Here is a 20846-nt window from a genome sequence, read left to right on the forward strand (position 1 = left end):
GTAAAGTACAGAGTACAACATTCGCCAATTATTATAGACAGAAATGTTGCGGGAGTTTTTTTCACATTTATTTCTCCCAATCTGCTAATTAATATAAAATATTGAAGTAGTTTGTAGCGGACCGCGCCGAGGCTCCGGAGGGAATCCTAAAACTTTCTTGAAGAAGTCACATGTAAAGGAAGACGGTTATTTAAAAGAGAGTCTCTTCTCTCAAAGCGTGCTGTCGGTTGGGGTCCGCGAATTTTCAGTTGTGAGATGTACGCTTAACATAGGAAGCATGAATCTCTTTTTTAACAGCTGTCACGTAAATCCTTTCGTGCTATATTCGATTAATCCTGGAAACTTTTGCCTGGATAGGCTTTTATAGCTTCCTCGGTGATGCAATCCGGCCCGCTACGAGGGCTAAAATATTGTGTGTATATCTGCGTCGCTTTTGTTCAGTCTCACACGGACGGTGATTGATATGCGCTCTAATTTCGATGTTTTTTTATCTAAATTAGTTTTATTAGTTTTTTTTTTCATTTAAAAAATTATATGAATCTATGGAAAAATATTTTATTTGTAATTGAAAAAAATAACAATTATTTTTAAATGGAACTTTAATACATACTATTTAAGAAAAATATTAATAAATAGTAATTATTTAGAAAAATTACAAAACATTGGTAGAAAGTATTTAAAAGTAGCTTGCAGAGCAGTCACAAAACAGTCGACTGTGCTGTCAGTCGTCACGTCAACGTCATGTCAAAGTAATCATCGTACGTTGTGTCAAAAAACTTCACAGATGAAATGTTTAATGCGTATACATTATTTCCTTATTGATATGATTTAAACTAACTAATTCTAGTTAGCTTGCATGAACGGTTAAAAAATTATAATGGGTGGTAAGGCACAGCGTGCTCGAAGAACTAAAAACAATGCACGAGTAAGTAAACATATTGGAAAAAAATAATACTCGTCTCAAGCGCGGCCAATTTTTCTACTTGTGTCCGACCTTTTGGTCATCGGTGTGGTGATAATTACACGGCTCACAAGTCTGTGGGCTCTGTCAACGCGCTGTTTGTGCCTCTGCCTATGCGAGTATATCCATAAGATTCCTGTTCGTCGCAACTAATCAGCAACAACTAACACTCTGAACTACCCAAAAAGCAGAAGCTTGCAAGGACAAATACTGCTAAATACGACGACAATGTTTCTAATGCACTTTTGTTCTTTAGACCTTGTTAACATTTGTGTGCTGTTAGGGGATACTGTTTATTAATTCATTTATTCATATTTTATCACAAATGCTCATTTGCTATGATCATACATGTACATCGTGAGAAAAAGGCCTATGAATACTTTTCTTTTTAGCATCTAAAAATGAAATGTTACCAATTTCAACTTCATTTATAATAAACATATTCTGTTTTTTTTGTAGTTTGCTATTCCAATTACCAGAAACATAACATGATAATAATTTTGTTTTAATTATTTCTTCTTATACCTTAAAAAGATAAATGTAACTTGAAAATGCTTTTAAAAAAATTTAACTATTGCTTTTTGAAAATCAAATAATTAGAGTTACATATTGACTAGTAAAAAACAATTTTACTAGTCAATATACAAGTTAAGGTTATTATTGTGTAGTACTCACTATTTAATTATAAACACTAGATTAAGACTGACAATAAAGACTGGTGTTGTAAAGCAATCTCTTTATTGCACACTGCTTCTACAACTCGGAATGTATGTAACATAGTTAAAACCAACTGTATAATAAATTGTAATCATTATGCAATTTCTCTGTATCTTTTCTTACACTAAGCAAATTTACAAAAGTAATAAAACCAAAAGTCAATAATATAAATAATATACTCAAATCTAAAATTGTATTTTTTTAAAATATCTTCTTGTATCTTTGGCCATCTGTGAAAATGCTAAGTTCCTTAGGATTTAGGCATTCAAAGTGGTCTCATAGTGTAGTCATATTTTGAGATTCTTGCACACCTTCTCTATGATAGCAGTGTATGGGATACTGCTTCTTTCATATAAGGCAATGGTATTCAACCTTATGGAATAATGTGCGTGCAATGTACATGTCAACAAAATGCAATGCAAAAATGTCACTATTGTTGTATAATTTGTTATTGAGAATACAATAACAGACACAAAATTTTCAGCCATCAAGCAGTGGGCGAACTGCAGAACTGCTCAACAATTCTGGGAAAGATGTACTATTGTTTGGAGCTGGAGCCAGTCAGCCGTTGATGCCACTGTTCCCCACAATAGCTGTTGTTAACTTTGAACAAGGTCTCAACTCGGAATATATTCTGTGTTTCAAAAAGTTTGGTAAAAAAGACCCAATAACAAAGACTAAGGTACAATTTGCATAATAGAAATTTATAAAATAAATAAAAACCATGAGATATTAACATTGATTTATTTGTAGGCTTTACAAGAACTGCATGACCTCTTAAAAAATGGTAATGCAGATGAAGTGGTGGCAGCACTGCCTGCTTGGGCACATTTTTATCCAATTTTAACAATTGACAGTGATCGCAAAGTACGGGAGTGCACACAGGTAAGCGCTTCATGTTAACTGTTAGTCTATTGCATTGAGCCTTACCTCAAATTGTACTTAACATGTATGAATAAACAAGGTATTTGTTGTTTGATATACTAAATTGAATGTCTTTGTATTACAGATGTGTCACGCGAGCCTAGTGCAGGCGTGCGGGCGGCGGCTGGCACCGCAGCTGCGGCGGCTGCTGCCGGCCTGGTTGCTCGCGCAGCACGATGACCACGGGCCCGCGCAGTACCACGCGCAATCCGCCCTCACGGTCGTCTACTCCCTTTATGCTCATGTCAATTGTTTATTCATTTAATTTTTAAGAAACAAGTTTATAATCTGTAATCAACTCTTGTCCACAGAATACATTCCCCGCAGGAAAATTGTCTGAAGCAATGACATTTTGCAAAGAGGAGATTGTTAACTTGCTGCTCGAGAACTTGATGGGCAATGTGGAGGGGACGCTCAACAAAACGTATGGATCTGCTTATGCATTCCACTTATATTCAATATACACATTATTTACTTTACTATCACCCTGTCTACTGTCAATGATACCCTTACAAATCTGAGTGGAATGAGCAAGAGTTTAGACACTCGATTACTCATAACAAGCAAGCTTTGGGTTTTGTGGGTTCAACTTTTCATATCACTAATCCATGTGACGGTTTATTGCATTAAGGTTTTGTCAGAAATGTATTCATTGTAGACTTTTGTACAGGTTTGATAATGAGGAAGACAAACTCATCCTAGTGTCTCACATAATAGCGAGCAGCCTCAGGGCGCTGGAGCAGTTCGTAGCGCAGTTGCCAGTAGCCAATGACGATTGGCTTTGGAACTGCCTCCTGCCTCTTTTACGTGCACCCTCTTTTTGGAAGATGATACAACAATCAAATGAACAGAAGGATGTGCGGTGAGAGACATTCGATATCCATATTTCGTTTTGATCATATTAACAAATACGGTGGAGTAAATAAAACTATTTTTTATTAGCCTAGAACAGAGTTCCCCAAACTTTTTTGTGTCGTAGACCCCTTGCCATGTTTTTCCGTGTTGGGTTGGACCCCCTACTTACCTGATATTGATATGATATCAAGTTTAGTGTTAAAAACTTAAAGTAAAAACACATGTTAATTTATATATTTATTGAATTTAAATTAAAACTACTCAAAATAAAATTTTGTATCTGTTATGTAAAATATACGGAAATGGATAAACATATTTGTCCCACATTCGTAATTATAGAGAAACAAATTGAACAAGTCAGTGCAAGGTAGCGAAGCTCTGAGACTGCGACTCTCGGGTTTTTACAAGTTCAAAATGTAAATTTTTTACTTCATAGGTACTTTTATAAATAAAATGTAAATGTTTTGATATTATAAGATAGTATGATGTAAGTAAATAGGTAATATCAGTGTATGTGTTGAGATCCAATATCGTGGACCCCCATTTTCATTTCATGGACCCCCAAATTTTTTTTCGCTGACGTAGACCCCATGCAGGTTGTCATAGACTCTTAGGGGTCGATATAGACCACTTCGGGCATCACTGGCCTAGAAGATAAGTATCACAAAGGCAATAAATGCTAAATCTTTTTTGGTTGAGTTTTTACAGTATGTGGTGTCCTGTGTTTAGGCTGTATCACATAAATGGGATGTTTGGCCAGGATTTCGAGTTGTTTGGAACATAACACAACTATATTGATAAATTTTTCCATCATGTGAATGAGGATATTGGCTTAAGTTTAACAATAAGTTGCTTGTATTTATTTTTGTCATTTGCTGATGATTTTGCAATTCCAACATGAATTCCATTACAATGTCAGATATTACTGAACAAGACCACTGCAGTTGGTCAAATGAAATGTGAACAAGACCAAATAAATTCTGTTCGACGTCTAGTTGAACGTTGGTCAGTGTCTTTGGACTTGTTGTTCATAGTTCATTCAACAAATGACGCGACATAGGAGAAATATTTTTTGTAAATCCATGCAAAAAGAAGTTGCATCTAATTTAAAGAATATTCTAATTTAAGTATAATGGTTTGAATATTACAAATGAATAGATTTAGTGGGATTGTTTAAAATGTAATCCACTGGAATGTGCTCTAAAACTAGATTATTCTCCTTGGTTCAACTTGATGCTTTTGTACTTAATACTAGGGCACAAAATTAAAATTCTTTAACAAAGTTTATCAGTTTAATAAAAGAGAACGAGAGTATAGCTGGCTTAATTCAAAGGTTTTCCTTTCGTACATGTACTTGTGTAAAATGTGTGTGTGCACTGTGGTGTCGGCAGCGCGGCGTGGTACGGGGCGGTGGGGCAGATGACTGCGCGTTTCAAGCAGCGTTTCGGGACGGAGTTCGGAGCGCGGGCCGGGCGCGCGCTTCTGGCCGCGCCCGAGCGCCCGCCTGCCGCCGCCCACCGCTGGGCCGCACTGCTGCTGCTCATGCACAACGTCCAGGTGCGTCGCCCCCGCGCGCAACGACACCGAGCCGAGCGCCTACAGCTCGTCGTCTACTAACTAACCCCACGCAACATAAATAATAAACTCAACATTATCTGATTGAACAAATAACCAGTAGTTCGTTTCTGTTGTTGTCTTGTGTCATCTCATACTGATATCATTTAAACAGTTTTGTTTTATGCGTTTATTTATTGGTTTGGTGATTGCAGAAGAACGTCCGAACTAAATGTCGTAAAAACTAAGACAAAACTGAACTTTCCTATGATGGCTTTTTTTAATCTAAAATAAACGTCCCTGCGTTATTAAACCTGCCTGTTATATTATGTGGTCTCATTGTCGATTCTACCGCGCGGTGCCAGTTTTACTGCGGTTATGGAGAGAAACTACAAGCGCCGTATATCGGCGCCGACCGAAACTACAGAGTTCTGACACACACACGTGTGTATGCGTATCTTTGTGTATGTATCTCAATTTTAAGCTATTTAACTATTTCAATTGAAAACAGGATTGGCACACTTGGTTTGACAAGAAGGAGTTGCTCGTGAAGAGGATCCTAGAGGTGCTGGAGAACGGTAAGTGTAACAAGTTTGCATTCCACAAGACTGTATTTGCTGTTTGGTTTAAAATCGAGTAATTTTTGTAGAGGCAATGTATTATTGGCGACCTTGATGCAGAATACTATAAGATGAAAATTTATGAAAGTCTTGCAAAAGGCGCGCCAGGACTTTTTTGGAATAACAAACAGTAAACGCTAGATTATTTTTATAAAGGCGGATGGGGCGACGCGCGGCTGCTGTCGGAGCTGCTGCTGCCGCTGCTGGCGCGCCTGCCGTCGGACCTGCTCACCGGGCAGTTTTACCAGGCGCTGTTCAATGCCATGTTCGCAGGGTGCGTACCAACACTTCGTTAACCCAACCCATTAGGCATACCTGAACACTCGCGTACACGTACACGTACTTGTTGCCTTACGAATGCTCGTCGGGCGCTCGGTTAAACCTTACGATTAGGTCTCGCTCTCGCGTCCAGTCGCGGGAGTCTGCGCGTGACGCTGGTACGAGTATTTTAAATTATTATTACAGATTAGAAAAGAAAAACGTGTTGAGCTCGAAGAGCGAACGCCAGGCATGGGTCGCGAACGTGGCCGACTGCCTGCGCCACCTGTCGACGCAGCCGTGCGAGTTCGTGGTGGAGGTCGGCTCTTGTGTGCACCGCACGTGGCTCACCAAGGTCCTCGCCGTCCACGACGATCAGTGTAGGAAGAACTTAATCAAATACTCTGTCATGAAAATGGCAGCGCTCCTCAAGTTCTGGCTCAAGCGCTCTAAAGAGGACGATGACCAAAAGTACGAGCAGCTGGTGCGCGCAGTCTGGCAGAACCTCGGCTCCATTCTCTCCTCGCAAGTGGACGCGCCGGAAGTGAGCGTGGACGGCATACACAAAGTCATAGAGGACCACATCTTGTTGCTGCAGACTTTGAAGACGGCTATCAACCAGGACGAGAAAAAGCAACTCACTATCAAGTTTGCTGGTGACCCCGAGGTGGAACCGGAAGCAAAGATCGTGACCACGAGCGAGTGCGACGCTGCCGCCGCCGAACGCTACAGGCATAACCTCGACGAGACCGTAGAGAGGATGTGCGCGATGTATCTGGACTTCGCAGGTAAACACAAAGCGGCGGATGCCGTATTGGCGCCGCTGGTCGCGCTGCTGGTGGAGTTCGATAGCGAGCGGCTGTACCGCGGGCTGGCACGCCACTTCGGCGCCGACTCCGTGTACGGGCTCTATGAGCGGCTTCTCAGGAACTGGCTGATGGACGAAGCCATGCAGTGCAGAGCTCTCCTCGACGTCGTGTTCCTTCTACTGAAGTATCTCAGCGAGCAAGAGCAGGATTGGGTGTTCGATTCCTTCGAGCTGGTAAAGTATTTTTTTTGAAGAATTTTTTCATGCACGTTACTGTCAGGAAGTGCCGCCATTGATCGTCAAACTGTTCGCGTGCGCAGCTGGAGCAAGGCATGGCGGAGTGGTGCTTGGCGCTGTGCGTGTCGCACCCGCACTGCGAGGAGCGCGCGCCCGGCCGCTGGTTGCGCGCTGCTAGCGCTCAGCGCGCGCTGATGCAGATGAGCGCGCGCGCTATGCGGGCTGGTGATGCGCCCGCCGCCGCGCTGTTGTTGCGCTGCCTCGCGCATACCGTGGATGGCGGTGAGACTTTGACCCTAACTCTGCACCAAGCTATACTATAAGTACAGATGCTCACCCCACCCTGATGTGCAGAGAGCGTGGCCAGCAAGGACACGATCGAAGAGATGGTGGTGCAGGTACGCAGCGCGGTGGCGGAAATGCACTCGGCGCAGCTCGAGAGGCGTGCGCGCACCGCGGCGCAGCTGTGCGGCGCGCTGCTGGCGGCGCGCAGCCCGTACGTGGCGGCGCTCGCAGCCGCGCTCTTCGCACTGCAGTTGCACGTGCCGGTAGATGCGACTCCATACGACTTATTTAAAGATGAGCATTAAATGTGAGTGGTGATGGTGACAGTGCGTTTGCGCAGCGCGGCGACGAGCGGCTGCCGTTGGACACGTGGCTGGAGGTGCGCTCGTCGTGGCAAGACGCCGTGATGTCGTTGCAGGGCGCGGCCCGGCGCGCGCTCCTCGCGGACATCGTCTCGCTGGTGCACGACAAACTCTTCGAAAAGTAATTACAAACTTCATAAAGCTAATTTAATGCCAGCGTTGTTTTATCTATCTATGGCTACTTACATTTACTGTTTGAACCTGCAGCGTGGACAGTTTGGATGTAACGAAGGTAGAGAACATCGTCAGCCTGCTACCGTACGTGGTGACGGCGAGCGAGTACGCGCCGCCGCCGAGCGAGGGCACCGAGCGCGCCGAGCTGGCTGCGTTGAGCGCGCAGCTGCTGGCGCTGCCGGGGTCGCGCGCAACGCCCAGCGCCGAGCTGTGCGCGCTACGGATCGACTGCATCATGGGCAACCTTAACTGCCCCTTCGACGACAACAATCCACTAATCCGTAAGATCATCGAGGAGTCGTCAGACAAGGAGGTCGCGGAGCTGGACCGGGAAGAGCTTGTGCTGAGCGCGCACAAGTGGATCTTCAAGGCGTCCTACATGCGGACCTTCCTGCTGCGCCGGAGCGCCACTGACGACGCCGACGACGAGCAACTACCCTGGTGCAATGAAATACTCAAAGATGAATATTTCCGAGACCAGTTTTTGTCTCTGTTATACGATTACATGGTGCTCAGCACGCTCAACGACAGATATGCTTTCGTGAGTATTATTACTTTATTGCGCTATCGTTGTACCGACGGGCCCGCGTGTGCTACACGTCCGTTTCCGCTACGCCGGCAAGCCTTTAACTTTATGTGCAGACGTTCTGTTTTCCTAGTGATTGGCTGGGTATTTTACCTGCTCTCTCCGGGCCCGTCCTCCGTAGCGATGTATTATTCTGTGATACTATTCTAATTTTGTTGTCAGTGGAAAGTATATTAGTAATTATTTTGAAAAAATTTGACCACCGCTGGCTTGTGAGTCAGCATTGCCAAACTGTCAAACAAATAATAGTTTACCACATCACCAAAATGATGAAAAATTATCGTCCTTTTCCAGTGGCCCGGGTACGAAATTATCCAGCAAACGAAACGCCGCTTCGACGATCTTCTAAAAGAGATGATCGACGAGACCTCGGTGGACGTGCGGCAGCAGCTGCTCGCCTCGCTGTCGGAGAAGTCGGCCGCCATCGGCTACTACTGGTCGTATGCGCGTCGCTACTACGAGAAGGAGATGGAGAAGAGATCTCCGGCGGATGCACCAGCCGTCGCGGCCGCCGCGGGATCACGGATTGCAACGCCCGCTCCCTTGGAACGTGACGAGACCACAACAGCGACGACGGACGGAGAGAACAGTACCACCCAAACAAATAATAAAGAAACTGATCAGTTGACGGACGCTCAAGTTGAAGACTTTGACCTGGCGCAAATTGTCACCGGCAGTGGCTACTTCCACAGCCTGCAGGTGCGGCACCTCACGTGTACCTTTTGTCCCCGTCAGTCCTATTCGATGCTTTTTTATCTCATCGCAATCGCTATCAGTCTGGGCGCGGGTCGCACACATCCGTCACAATTAAAGCAGGAGCGCGCGTCCCGCAGGCGAGCGCCGGGCATGCGGCGGACCCTGGCGCGGTGCTGCACGCGCGGCTGGCGCTGGCGCTTCGCGGCGTGCAGGCGGCGCACGGTGCGGACGCGCGCATCGTTGACGCCGACTTCCTGTCGTACGCAGCGCGCTGCCTGCGCGACGGCAACGTCGACGTCCTCATCAACCTGCAATGCCGCTTCCACGAAGTCATCCTCAGCGAGAGGTATCGTCATCTACTCTCCCTCTCTCCTACTTGTCGATCTGGGCCTCTATACCGATTTTTTACTCCATTTGTTGCGATATGAATGGTATGAGAGTACAATGTGTCCCCTAGATCAATACGGCTATGGAAGATAGAATGAAAGCTTTGGGAACAGTTTGAATTATTGTTAATACACGTATATGAGTTACACGTAAATAGCAAGTAAAGTAGAAAGTAGCGACAGGAGTGTCGTTGCGGCTGGCGACACAGTCCGCCGCTCACGCGTCGCCAAGTCCCCTACAAATTGATCCGTTCGAAAAGCTGCACACGCCGTGGTGGTAAGAGGCCGCAACGCGCACTGCACGCGCCGCGCAGTCCGCATCCATCGATTCAATTTAAAGGAACTCCTTGCCCAAATAAAAAAATATAAAAAGTGTTTGCGGCACAGGGAGTTACTGTCGGCGTCGTGGGCACACGTAGTGAGCAACGCCGCCGTGCTGGACCTGGCGGATGCGCTGGTAGCCGCGCGCGGCTGGGATCTACCGCCCCATCACTGGGACTTTGTTACGCTCACCCTAGCCGGACTGCTCGAGTCGCTGGCCCTCAGCGTCGACAATTGGGGCTGTGCTAAAGTAAGCCAATGTTTAGTAAGGAAATTGCTTATTGTCATGATGGGGCCGCGAAATACCAGTTGTCACGCGGTGTGCAGATGGCGCTACTGTGCCGCAGCGCGCTGCAGCTATTCGTGCGCGTGCGCAGCTTCGTGGGTGACATCCGGCAGCGCAGCGAGCAGCGCCGCCCGCCCGACCATCTGCTAGCACTCGCTACCGAGTGGGACGACATCTTCGCGCCTACAATCAACATGCACATCTTCAAAATTATAATCACTGTTCTAGGTGCGTCGCTGTCCTCGTAAATGATATTTCTCTCGTTTATCTCACGGTAAGCGTCCTCGTGGTTGCTCTGATGATCAGGTCATTGCAAACATCTAACGTTATTTTTAGCAATTTAATTATAATTATAAATTTTCTGATTTTGTTATTATCGAATTTGACACTGTCTATTGATACTTATAGACCAAAGCAATAAATTTTTGACGGTAGTCGCCAATAAACTGCACCGTACTGGAAATGTGGAATTTTTAAGTAGTTTATCAGATTTAACTGCACGCTGCCGAGCGCTGTAATCTCGTTATTGTTGATAAATAATGTACGAGCTCCGCGTGACTACCTGCGATGTTATTGATGCACTTTGCTTTACTTTGCGAACTAAATCACAAAAAAGAAACTGCAGACTGGTGTGGTTTTAAAAATTGTTGACGACTTTGCTTTTTTATCTACTACACTATTTAAGCACTAATTTTACATGTATGTGTAATATTAATATGATAAAACTAGACAAACATTTATACAGAACAAGTCAGTCTTTTTCAAAGAAATGTTTTGCCGTCTCACCGCGCCCGATCTGGGGTCGAATATGTCAAGATCCGAGTGACGAGGAAGCTCATTAAATGCTTTGCACCGCGCGACTGCAACCATCACTACTGTAGTTGGCAGCAAAGTGTACTTGCACTTTTAGGATCGACTCGCGCCCGTGTCCGAGGCGTGTTAGTGTTAGTGCGATGTTATACATTGTGAAAGAGGAAGTGTTTGAGCGGTGCGCGCGCGCCCGGCGGCACGGAGTCACGCTAAAGTTAAACGGTTAGTCTTGGAGTAAAAGGCATCGTGGAGGGTTTACATGGTGCGAGTACGAACGGTGTTTACGGGTTGCAGAGAGCACGGAGGTGCAGCTGACGAGCGCGCGCGCGGTCGTGGTGGGCGCGCTGGTGGCGTGCGTGGAGCATCTGCAGTGGGAGAAGGTGCCGGCCGAGTTGCGCGCGTCCGAGTTTGTGCCGAGCGAGACGCGCGCAGACGGGCCGGGGCCGAGCGAGCAACCGGGCGGGCAGCGCGCAGGCGAGCTGCCGCCGGGCGGGATGCGCGCGGGCGAGCTGGCGCGCGGTCGAATAGCACGCGCCGCCGCCGGCGCTCCCGCGCACCCCCCCACCAGCCTGCTCTCCTACAAGGTGCTTCGGCTGCTGGCCGAGGGGCTCGTGCTCGATGATGGTCAGTGATGATATCAGCATTGCGAACCTTGCTATATTTATACTATGAATGTGAATGGTGACATGACGTGAGCTTTGTGCAGCGGCGATGCTGGCGCAATGGAGCGAGCTGGAGGAGGGCACCCCGCGGCCCGCGCTCTCGCTCGCGCACTACGACGACGCGCTCATGCGCCTGGAGCAGCTGGTGGACGCCGCCCTCTCCGACGTCAGGTATAACAAAAGACACGGCCCGAGGACGCAGTTAACTGCTGAGATAGCTTAACACGTTAGCTGCCACTCCGGTCACCGGTGACCGGACCCCTACCTACATCTACGCGCCATTACGGTCACCGGTGACCTCAAGGCAAACCTGTTTTTGGAACCAATTTGTACGCCGGAGGATGCGTTTTTGATACATTTTCTGTACTGAAGTGACCGGAGTGGCGCTGTAGAATACTTCTTTGGCGTGGTTCCTGCCTACCTACGTTTTTCGATTTTTTTTCTTCATTTATAAAACATGACAGTTTGTCATAAGTGAAGAGCAAGTTGTTTGTGCTCTTTGTTTGTATTTTTAATCAAACTTAGCATAGGAATAGCCTTAGATCTTTCGATTAAGAATAACATAATAGAAATATGCTATTTCAATCTCAAATGTTCTACACCTACATATATGAAAATCATAAGGGTTCAAAAAGTTTGTTGAAGGAAAAATAAAACAACTTTAGTATAAAAATCACAGCGCAATAATTATTCAAAAGTATCAATCAAAAATAACATAAACATGTCTAATTAAATACTTAAAAATAACGATGAGATTGATTGAAACACGCCAAACAAAAATATGGTTCGTTTGGGCATTCTTTGCAGTATGTTTGTAGCATACTGAACAGAAACGTCTTGTGTTTCTAACATTGCCCTCTCGCTTTTTCAACTGGTGCTTCAGTCGTTTTGGTCTTTCAGTATTTTCGGGTTTTTCACTATCCATTCCTGAATCTACCAGGTACTCTATTAACTGCATTCTATACTCTACTATACTTTCTCTAACTTTTTTATTTTCAGTGTACATAATCCATCCACTTACAACAGCTGTATTTAAAATAACTTAGATTCCTAATTTTTTATAATTTAACAGTTTTTCTTAATGGCGACGAATATGCAGCCAGGAGAGGGTGACCGGAGTTGCGGTCACTCCGGCGCCTTCGTAACGTTTTTACATATTTTCGCTTCACAGCGCCACGTAGGTCACCGGTGACCTCGTCAGGTTTTTTGAAAATATTTTGAAAACTATCGAACCGATTTCACTTTAAGTTAGATATATTTTCATATCTTAACATTCCACACCAAATGTCATTAAAAAGTTTTTCTAAAAAAAAATATATTTCTTCTATGGCAGCTAACGTGTTAAGCTGTACTCTGTGTTGCAGCGAGTGCGAGAGCTGCGAGATGGCGGCGGGGTCGGAGGGCGAGCGCGTCGCGCGCGCGTACCTGCTGCTGTCGGTTGCGGTGTACGAGCAGTGCCAGCTGGCGCGCGGCGACCTCGTGCATCACTACATCGAGCACTTCCGGTGCGCGCCCTTGTTGCCTCAATCAACGCGGCGGGTATGTTCTGGAGGCGATGAGTACAGGTTTTGGTCGTCTACTACTGCAGGGCGCAGAAGTACGCGGAGTACCTGATCGCGTGCAGCGTGCGTCTGCTGCCTGCCGAGCTGGTGGCGTACGCGCAGGACGACAGGACAGCGCCGCCGCCGGCACACTACCTGCCCCACTTCGTGACCACGCCGGAGTTCACGGTCGAAGGTAACAGCGGCTGCTGCCCCCCCCCCCTCCCCCACACACACACAAAGCGCTCGCATTACAAACAAAAGCAAGTGACAGATTAGATGGATTTACATTTGAATAATTTTTAAAAAAGTTTTACAATTTTTTTACAAACTTCATACATTGGTTCTTCACGCGCTCTCAACGCGCCGCCTCCGAGTGTCTTGTGTATAATTGACAAAGTTTTCATTCACTGTTTGATTGTTATAGCCCATGAATTTTTACGAGTTTGCAACCGCCACAGCACGTATCATACGATTTCTCCTAACAACGCTAGTTAGTTTACTTCAGACTTTTGTATTGTTTCTGAAGAAGGTAATGCAGTTTGTTAGCCCCGAGACTTTTACAGCTACGTCTGACATGAGTTCACGGAACAGAGGGGTCCGTGGACTTACTGGGTCGTGGAGTTTGCTTATAATATTTTCTCTAAGGAATCGTTTTTCTCCCTCTCACATTCATTTAGCGTATTCATTCCATGTTTACTACTTACTCGGCTAGAAGTACTTCAACGAGTTCCGAAATCGACGACAATACTCTCTTAGTTATGATATTAGAGTTGATTGAATAAAGAGAACTAAATCAATCGAAATGTAACAGCATCACGCGAGATGGGCATGGCATGGTAAGCAATTTTCGGAACTATCAGTATTGTGTAAATGCATTTCAATACTAAATGTTTATGTAATAGGAAAATTATGATTTCTGTTTGTGGTTCGATTAATGAGGGAAATGAAACAATGCGCAGAGGTGTGCCTGCCCGCGTCGGTGGACGCGCTGGCGTGCCGTGCGTTCCTGGCGGCATTGGTGGGCGCGGGCGGGGTGGACGCACGCGGCTGGTGGGGCGCGCTGGGCGGGCGGCAGTCGCGCGCCGTGCGTCGGCTCGTGGCCGCCTGCGTCACGCCGCACCTGCAGCGCACGCAGCTCGCCGAGCTCAAGCGCCGCGCCGCCACGCTGCCCGACACACACATCTCGCTGGCCTGGAACGGCGAGGCGCGCTGCAGCCTGCAGGTGGAGGACCACTCGCTGGAGCTGTGCATGCAGATGTCGGACGTGCACCCGCTGGTGCCGCCGCGCGTCTTCGCCACCGCGCAGCCCGCCATGCCTGACACGCGCTGGCTCACCGTCTACCTCGCTTACCAGGTACACGGTCCGGGGTCCGCTCGCGGTGCGCTGGCAGCGCCACTGACTGAGTGCTGACAGTACAGGACAATGGTGTTTGCAGAACGGGACGCTGTTCAACGCGTTGAAGATGTGGGTGCGCGCGGTGTCCTCGCGCGTCGAGAACTCCGCGCAGTGCTACGTCTGCTACTGCCGGCTGCACCCGACCAGCGGCCGCCTGGCCACCGCCGGCTGCCGTCAGTGCCGCAACAAGTTCCACACGCAGTGTCTGGTCGGTATACGTCCGCGGCGCACCTGCGTCACCTGCGTCTACATTCACTGAGGGCCTTTGCCGGTACACAGTTCGCGTGTATACCAAACACAAGCGCGCACAGGGTTCACGCAAAGGCACGCGCTGCCACCGCTCAGTTCTTTATAATCGATTAGCGTGTTTATATAAAACAGAAACTTGTAATTCAAGGCTAGTGGAAAATTGCATCCAATTAATCTGAAAATTTCTGTTAAAAAACTATTTGCTTCACTTTTCTTTTAAATTTTCTTGGCTTGCCCATGAGGGACTCGTGTCTAATTGGAGATGGAGGGATACCTCGACTGAACACATGAGCTGGTTGGCAGCATAATCTCCAATTTTGAGGGGAAAATGTTACTAGGACATATTTATCTGTGCGTGTATTGTAGGCCATAAGTCTATTATGTCAATTTCGAGCTGCCGCAGAAACTGGAAGTCACAGGATCTCTGGCACTCGCAAGGCAAGACATATGGCAAGAATTTAATTAATTTTAAACTAACTTGTGTTTAGTCACAATAAAGTCTGATTTGGAATTCCGAACTAAAATGTTCGATATTGCGGCATGCGCAACGTTGAGTCGCCGATATCGTAAATCGTTTCAAAGGCTCGTTGTGTATTGCCTTTGAAAGGTAAACACTCGGGTGTTTGCCGAGGTGTGGAGCGAGAGGCCGACTTTGGCTGAATTGAAATTAACGACAGGTCTGGGGATTTATTTTGTTCACATTAATTTCTACCCACATTGTGAGTAATTTAGCTAAAATATGTTTTACTTAGTATCAACACTGCTAGGATTTACGGCACGATGAAATTCAGATGAAAACTGTACAACAAACAACAAAACGTAGCTGCACTTTATAAACCTTTTATTCCGAAAGAGGAAGCCAAGTCGGTCGCGTCTCACATAAGTTATTCATAAAAGTTACCCACCCGTGCTACATTTCAAGTAATGAAAGCCTACTGGTTTGCAGCGCAAGTGGTTCTCCAGCAGCGGCAATTCTAAATGCCCGCTGTGCCGCAGCGATTTCTAGCAGCCGCCCGACCGCCCGCCCTCCTCTGAGCAGCGGGCACCCGCCCGTTGACGGCAATGTGTAACAAATCCACTGAATACACAAACACTATAAACTTAAATATTGTGATGTTGATCCGGAGCGCGGGGCGCCCGCCGCCGCGCACTCGCTGTTGTACAAATGAATTAATGTTGTTGAAAATAAATCAATTAATTTGTTACATTTGTAAAGGTCGAGCCGTGTACTTCAAAGCAACTTACACAAGATGTCAATGATTACTAAATAAATGATCAAAATATGAAAGAGTTTTATTTCTTTATTACTAAAGAAACTACCACAAATGACTAGACGTTTAGAGACCAAAATTAACAACTACAACATTCATTAATACAATAATGTTTATAGTAATTGTGCATACGTACACGCGCCACACGCGCCGCGTGCTCTGACCACGTGTCGGAGCTGTCGCATGCAGCACAAGTGCAAGTGACCTTATTTAAACATCATAAACACACTATATCATAGTGAACAATATATCATAAACAATTTGTTCGAAAATAATCACTCCTCTGTACAGTGCTCATGTTCCCTGTTCATGCGTAACTTTACGTAACTACATAAGACAAGCGGTGCGTTGGATCTAATTAATTTGTGTTCAATTGTAGTAGTTAAATACTAGTGCCCGAGGCATGGACAGTAACATAAAGATGTCTAACACTCGGGACGACATGTAATTCCAATATTGATAACTAATTGCACGGGCGTGGTGTGGCGTGGGGCACGGCGGCCGGGCTCAACGCGCCTGCAGCTGCCGGTTGATCCAGTCGATATCCTCGTAGAAGCGCGGGTCGCTGACGCGCAGCGCGGCTCGCTTGTACGAGAAGTAGTACCACGGTGACACTGCAAACAACACTACTGTTGCTACCATCTAAACATATGTTCCCACTACACTATCCATCAAAAAGCAGTTCTTGGCAGTCGTGATCAGGGATGGTGGCACACTACCCTTCTTATTGTCTTCCGCTAGTTTTCCCTTAACGTAGCTCCTTCCATTCACAGATTCAAAGGTGAGTTCTCATCCAATTATCCAGCTCAAGGACCCTGGACAAGAACTCTTTCCGTAATGTTTAACCTTTGTAAAGTATTTTAATGCACATAACCAATAACACTACCATTTATTGTGGACTGATCTTAGTTAACTGCAATTTGATTTTATTTCATTGAATTCATTTGACAACTGCTGAACTGATTCAATGAATTTATATTATTACATATGTAATAATACTATTTAACTCATAATGAAATTGGTGCATGACCGCATCTCGTGTGGAATGTGGTTAATAGGTAAGCTGGGTAGGTAATTTATAAACACTTCACTGACCGCTCATTGATTAAGCGACTTTTGTTCTTTCTGCTAGATTCAGTTACACTAGACTGACAAGTAGCAAGCAGCAATCATTTCGCATAATTTATTCAGATATTCAGTGTTTTTCGCTAAGCTTTAGCTTTAAAAAATGAATGAAAAGGATAGTGTTGGTGAGTTTTATCACAACAACCTGTCAGATCGTCTTGACGTAGTACTGATGACAAATATTAAACAACTTATCGACAAATATTGTTACATGGATTATGGTACATTTTATGCAAAGAAAAAACTGAAAATGATTGTATTAGATAAAATATTTTCTTAAATTTGATACCCTCCAATTACATGATGCGAAAATTTTACCAGAGCTTAAGAAAAGCGCATATATTCCCGCACATCTGTCTAAGACAAAACCGAGCCAGTGTTTTGGACTATCTGCAGCTGAGTGTGCGGTAAAAAAGGACATAGTATGTTCGAGCCGCTACCTGTCGGTAAAGTGTTAACATGAGTATGACTGACTTGTCACCAACATACAGCAGAAAAAATTCTCATTTGAGCACTGTATTGTAAATTATTAATATATAACTTTATGGCCATGTGAATACAACAAACAATTAATTTTTGACAATTAAAAAACAATGAGTGAATTAACAAAAATACTCACTGCATCGTTGCAAAGTAAACAAAACAATAAGCATAGGTGTGGATACTGATTCAGGATCACTCCATTTCTCAAGCAGCCACACTGCATGAAGTGTCACACTTGTCACCATATAAGCTGCGATAATGGAGCCAGCCACACGGAACTTCCTAATAAGCACCTCCACCAAGCCAGCCTGGAAACAGAGAATTTTTTTTAATTTCAATGTGTACACGTGCTTACTATAATAGTATCTCTGATGCCTAGTCCATAGCCATATGCAAAGCCATTAAACAAACTAATATTCAATTTAAATATTTACAATGTATTTCATTTGAATTGAATAAGGGTCAAAAAAAATAAGGGTCTGCTCACTAGAGGAGCCTTTTTGACTGCACAGATACCTGCATAGTGTGTATAATTTCATCATGTAGTTGAATTACTTGTAATAGATTCAGTGTTTTTGTAGAGCTTTAATAAAGATATAAATTTATGAATGTTTTTACTCTTTAACGACTAATAATGTGCTAGTCACAACTAACACACAACATATAGCACCTTCAATCTTAAAGAGTTACAGTAAATTACCAACTGTAGATAATGTCATGTATAATAAGACAATAAATAACACATTGAAGAATTATTTTGATTTCTATTTAGTTTTTAACAATAAATCTAACAAGTACAATATTTATGTTTTATCTCTTTTAGAATGGTAGGTACAAAAGGTGTAAATTAAATGTTAGGGAATGTCCATTTTTTAATTGCCCCCCTGTGGGGCGTAGACCCCATGTTGGGAAACAGACTGAGATCTCTAGATTGGTTTATGACAGTCATTGTCTCCCAGCAGCATACCTTGCAATTTCTTAGAGTAATGTTTATGTTTCTAAGGGGTTGAGATATTTTTTAAATATAAAAACATGAACTGTACATCTGCAAATTACTATAAAAAGAAATTAATGCAAAATAATTGAAAATCTGTTTTGCAGTGTACATAATGATACAATAATTTGCAAAATTAAAGAGTTTAAATTTTGTTTCCAAGAGCCTTTTTAAAAAACCACAAGTGATACAAGAGATATTAAATGTACAATATATTTTATGCAATACAATACTAGCGCATATATTTTTTTGTTTTCCGAAAATTCCCATATACTTACTTGAAATAAATATGTGGAGAAAAATGTCATTAGCATAGTAGTGACAGACAGCACCAGGAATAAATCTTGAAATCTAAAAATAATAACAATAACGTAATTTGTTTCTGCTTTGTTATTTACTTTATTTAGCCATTCATTTTATCACATACATGAACAGTACCAGCAATCCGTCGCGGCTTTTCGGAAATAAACTAATACAGTTAAATAATAAATCGCAAAACAGAAAAATTACTTGACTAAATAAACAAAATGTGTATCGCGGAGTAGACAGCTTCATGTTTAAATTAAGTGCATTGATTTCAATTAAACCGCAAAAAACAGATCCCCACTCCTTAACATCGACGTGACGTCGTAAGTAATGGAGGTAAAAGTCAAAAAGTTTTACTAGCCAAAGAGATGTGAGAATAGACAACTCCAGTGCCTCGACAGAAGGATCAATGCAGGCTACTGACCAACTATGTCCTCATGTTTTTGATTTATTCTTAAAATATCAACTAACTTTGTAAGAGATAAAAAATTTATTCTGTTATTAAATTTTTAGACAATTATCAACAAATACAGTGTCATGGACAAAAAGATGCATTATATCAAGCGTCAGATAATCAAAAATTTGTTTTTTTTTTTAACAAAATTAATAATATTTGTGATTGATGTCGTTTTAGGTAATAAATTATATTATTAAATTTGTTCACAATTTTAAAAATAATCACAAATTGTCTATACCGACTTTTCAATGACACCAACATAAAAATAATTAAAACGATTAAAAATAACCTTAAAATTTGAGAACGATAACAGCTGCTTGTTAATAACACTGCAATTTAGGATCAGTAATTTTCGTTATTGATTACGAAGTAATTGCAAACAATTCTGGGAGATCAGATTTTCATGTCCATTTGTCATACTTAATAGAATTGACAGTTCTTTTCGCGGTAATAAATTGTGCCTACCTTTCAAATAAACATTTTCTGTTGACGTTTACACTTTTAATAGTAAATTAATTTTAAAAGATAATCATATCTAATGTTTGGTTGATATAACTGTGAAGTAAGATACTCGTGTACTTTTTTTTCATAAAAAGTTAAAATCTATTCGTATGCAACTTCCGTCAAGACAGGAAAAGGAAGTGTGGATGGTGATCCAAAAAGGTATGGTGCCGATCTCTACATCCTTATCCTGTCTGTAAGATTAGTTTAATAACAAAACTAGAACCGCGAAATAAAAATTGAACTACTATAATTATATGTTAATTATCCTGTAAAGGAATGACAATGTAATTTGTTTTGATTGAGAGTTTATTCTTATAGCTTTGTGTAAATTCTCAATCTGTCACATATAATTATCTTACAAAACTTTTGTTATTAAGATATTTTCATCAAATTCACAATGAACATGAAAAGAGAGAGTAATGATCTCAAATAACTAATTGTTTGTTGGTAAGCTTTAATAAAAGGAGTTTTTTTTTATTGACTCTCTCTTAACAATGAATTTTTTAAATTAGACTTGTATTTTTAGAATTCTGAATATTTCAATTTAATAGAACATTGGAAAGTAAATTTGGATATTATTGAGTTCAATGTGTATAAGAAATTTAAATAGTGATGTAATACTCAAAACATTGCGCAGCAAAATAATATCATGTAATGTTTTGGTTTTAATGCTGTGAAATAATATAAAATTCACATGTGCATACAATACAGATTATAAGTTTCATAAAATATTCTATTTTAATACAGTCATGTGTATACATTACTTTCTCAACTTATTGAATTTCTGTATTAGCAGGCAATTAATGTTGACATGGAGATAAATTTAAACAAAATAATATTATGAAGTTACAAGATGGAAAATTATTGGAATAAATCTACCGGGCCTAGAGTTCAGGACACTTAGATTCTTCCTTGCACTGCTTCAAAGGTAATATGAACGGCAATAAAACTAAAGTAAAGGAGAACATAGTTTTGTATTTATTTCATTTAGGAGAAGCAATATGAATAAGAAGTA

General features: G+C 43.1%; 2 protein-coding genes across 2 annotated transcripts; one reads left to right on the plus strand and one right to left on the minus strand.

Annotated features, from left to right (window-relative positions):
• The first annotated feature begins 732 nt into the window (after positions 1-732).
• Ltn1 (E3 ubiquitin-protein ligase listerin) lies at positions 733-16018 on the plus strand. Its single transcript, XM_068775409.1, has 25 exons — positions 733-925; positions 2163-2360; positions 2432-2563; positions 2688-2822; positions 2914-3026; positions 3273-3464; positions 4849-5014; positions 5523-5589; positions 5788-5905; positions 6097-6931; positions 7018-7216; positions 7289-7482; positions 7560-7702; positions 7789-8296; positions 8636-9040; positions 9175-9383; positions 9811-9994; positions 10072-10258; positions 11135-11464; positions 11547-11673; positions 12867-13007; positions 13091-13239; positions 14006-14400; positions 14483-14650; positions 15638-16018. Exons 1-25 carry the CDS (start codon positions 878-880, stop codon positions 15695-15697), a joined length of 5403 nt encoding a protein of 1800 aa, XP_068631510.1. The 5' UTR covers positions 733-877; the 3' UTR covers positions 15698-16018.
• LOC137931890 (transmembrane protein 138) lies at positions 16017-19184 on the minus strand. The gene is made up of 4 exons (XM_068775410.1): positions 18992-19184; positions 18843-18915; positions 17707-17878; positions 16017-16576 (listed from the first exon to the last, which is right to left on the minus strand). Exons 1-4 carry the CDS (start codon positions 19117-19119, stop codon positions 16470-16472), a joined length of 480 nt encoding a protein of 159 aa, XP_068631511.1. The 5' UTR covers positions 19120-19184; the 3' UTR covers positions 16017-16469.
• Positions 19185-20846: the final 1662 nt, after the last annotated feature.

Source organism: Battus philenor, unplaced genomic scaffold, assembly GCF_028537555.1.
Source record: "Battus philenor isolate CCGP_79_NKW_IND1 unplaced genomic scaffold, ilBatPhil1.0.hap1 SCAF_8, whole genome shotgun sequence".
Lineage (NCBI taxonomy): Eukaryota > Metazoa > Arthropoda > Insecta > Lepidoptera > Papilionidae > Battus > Battus philenor.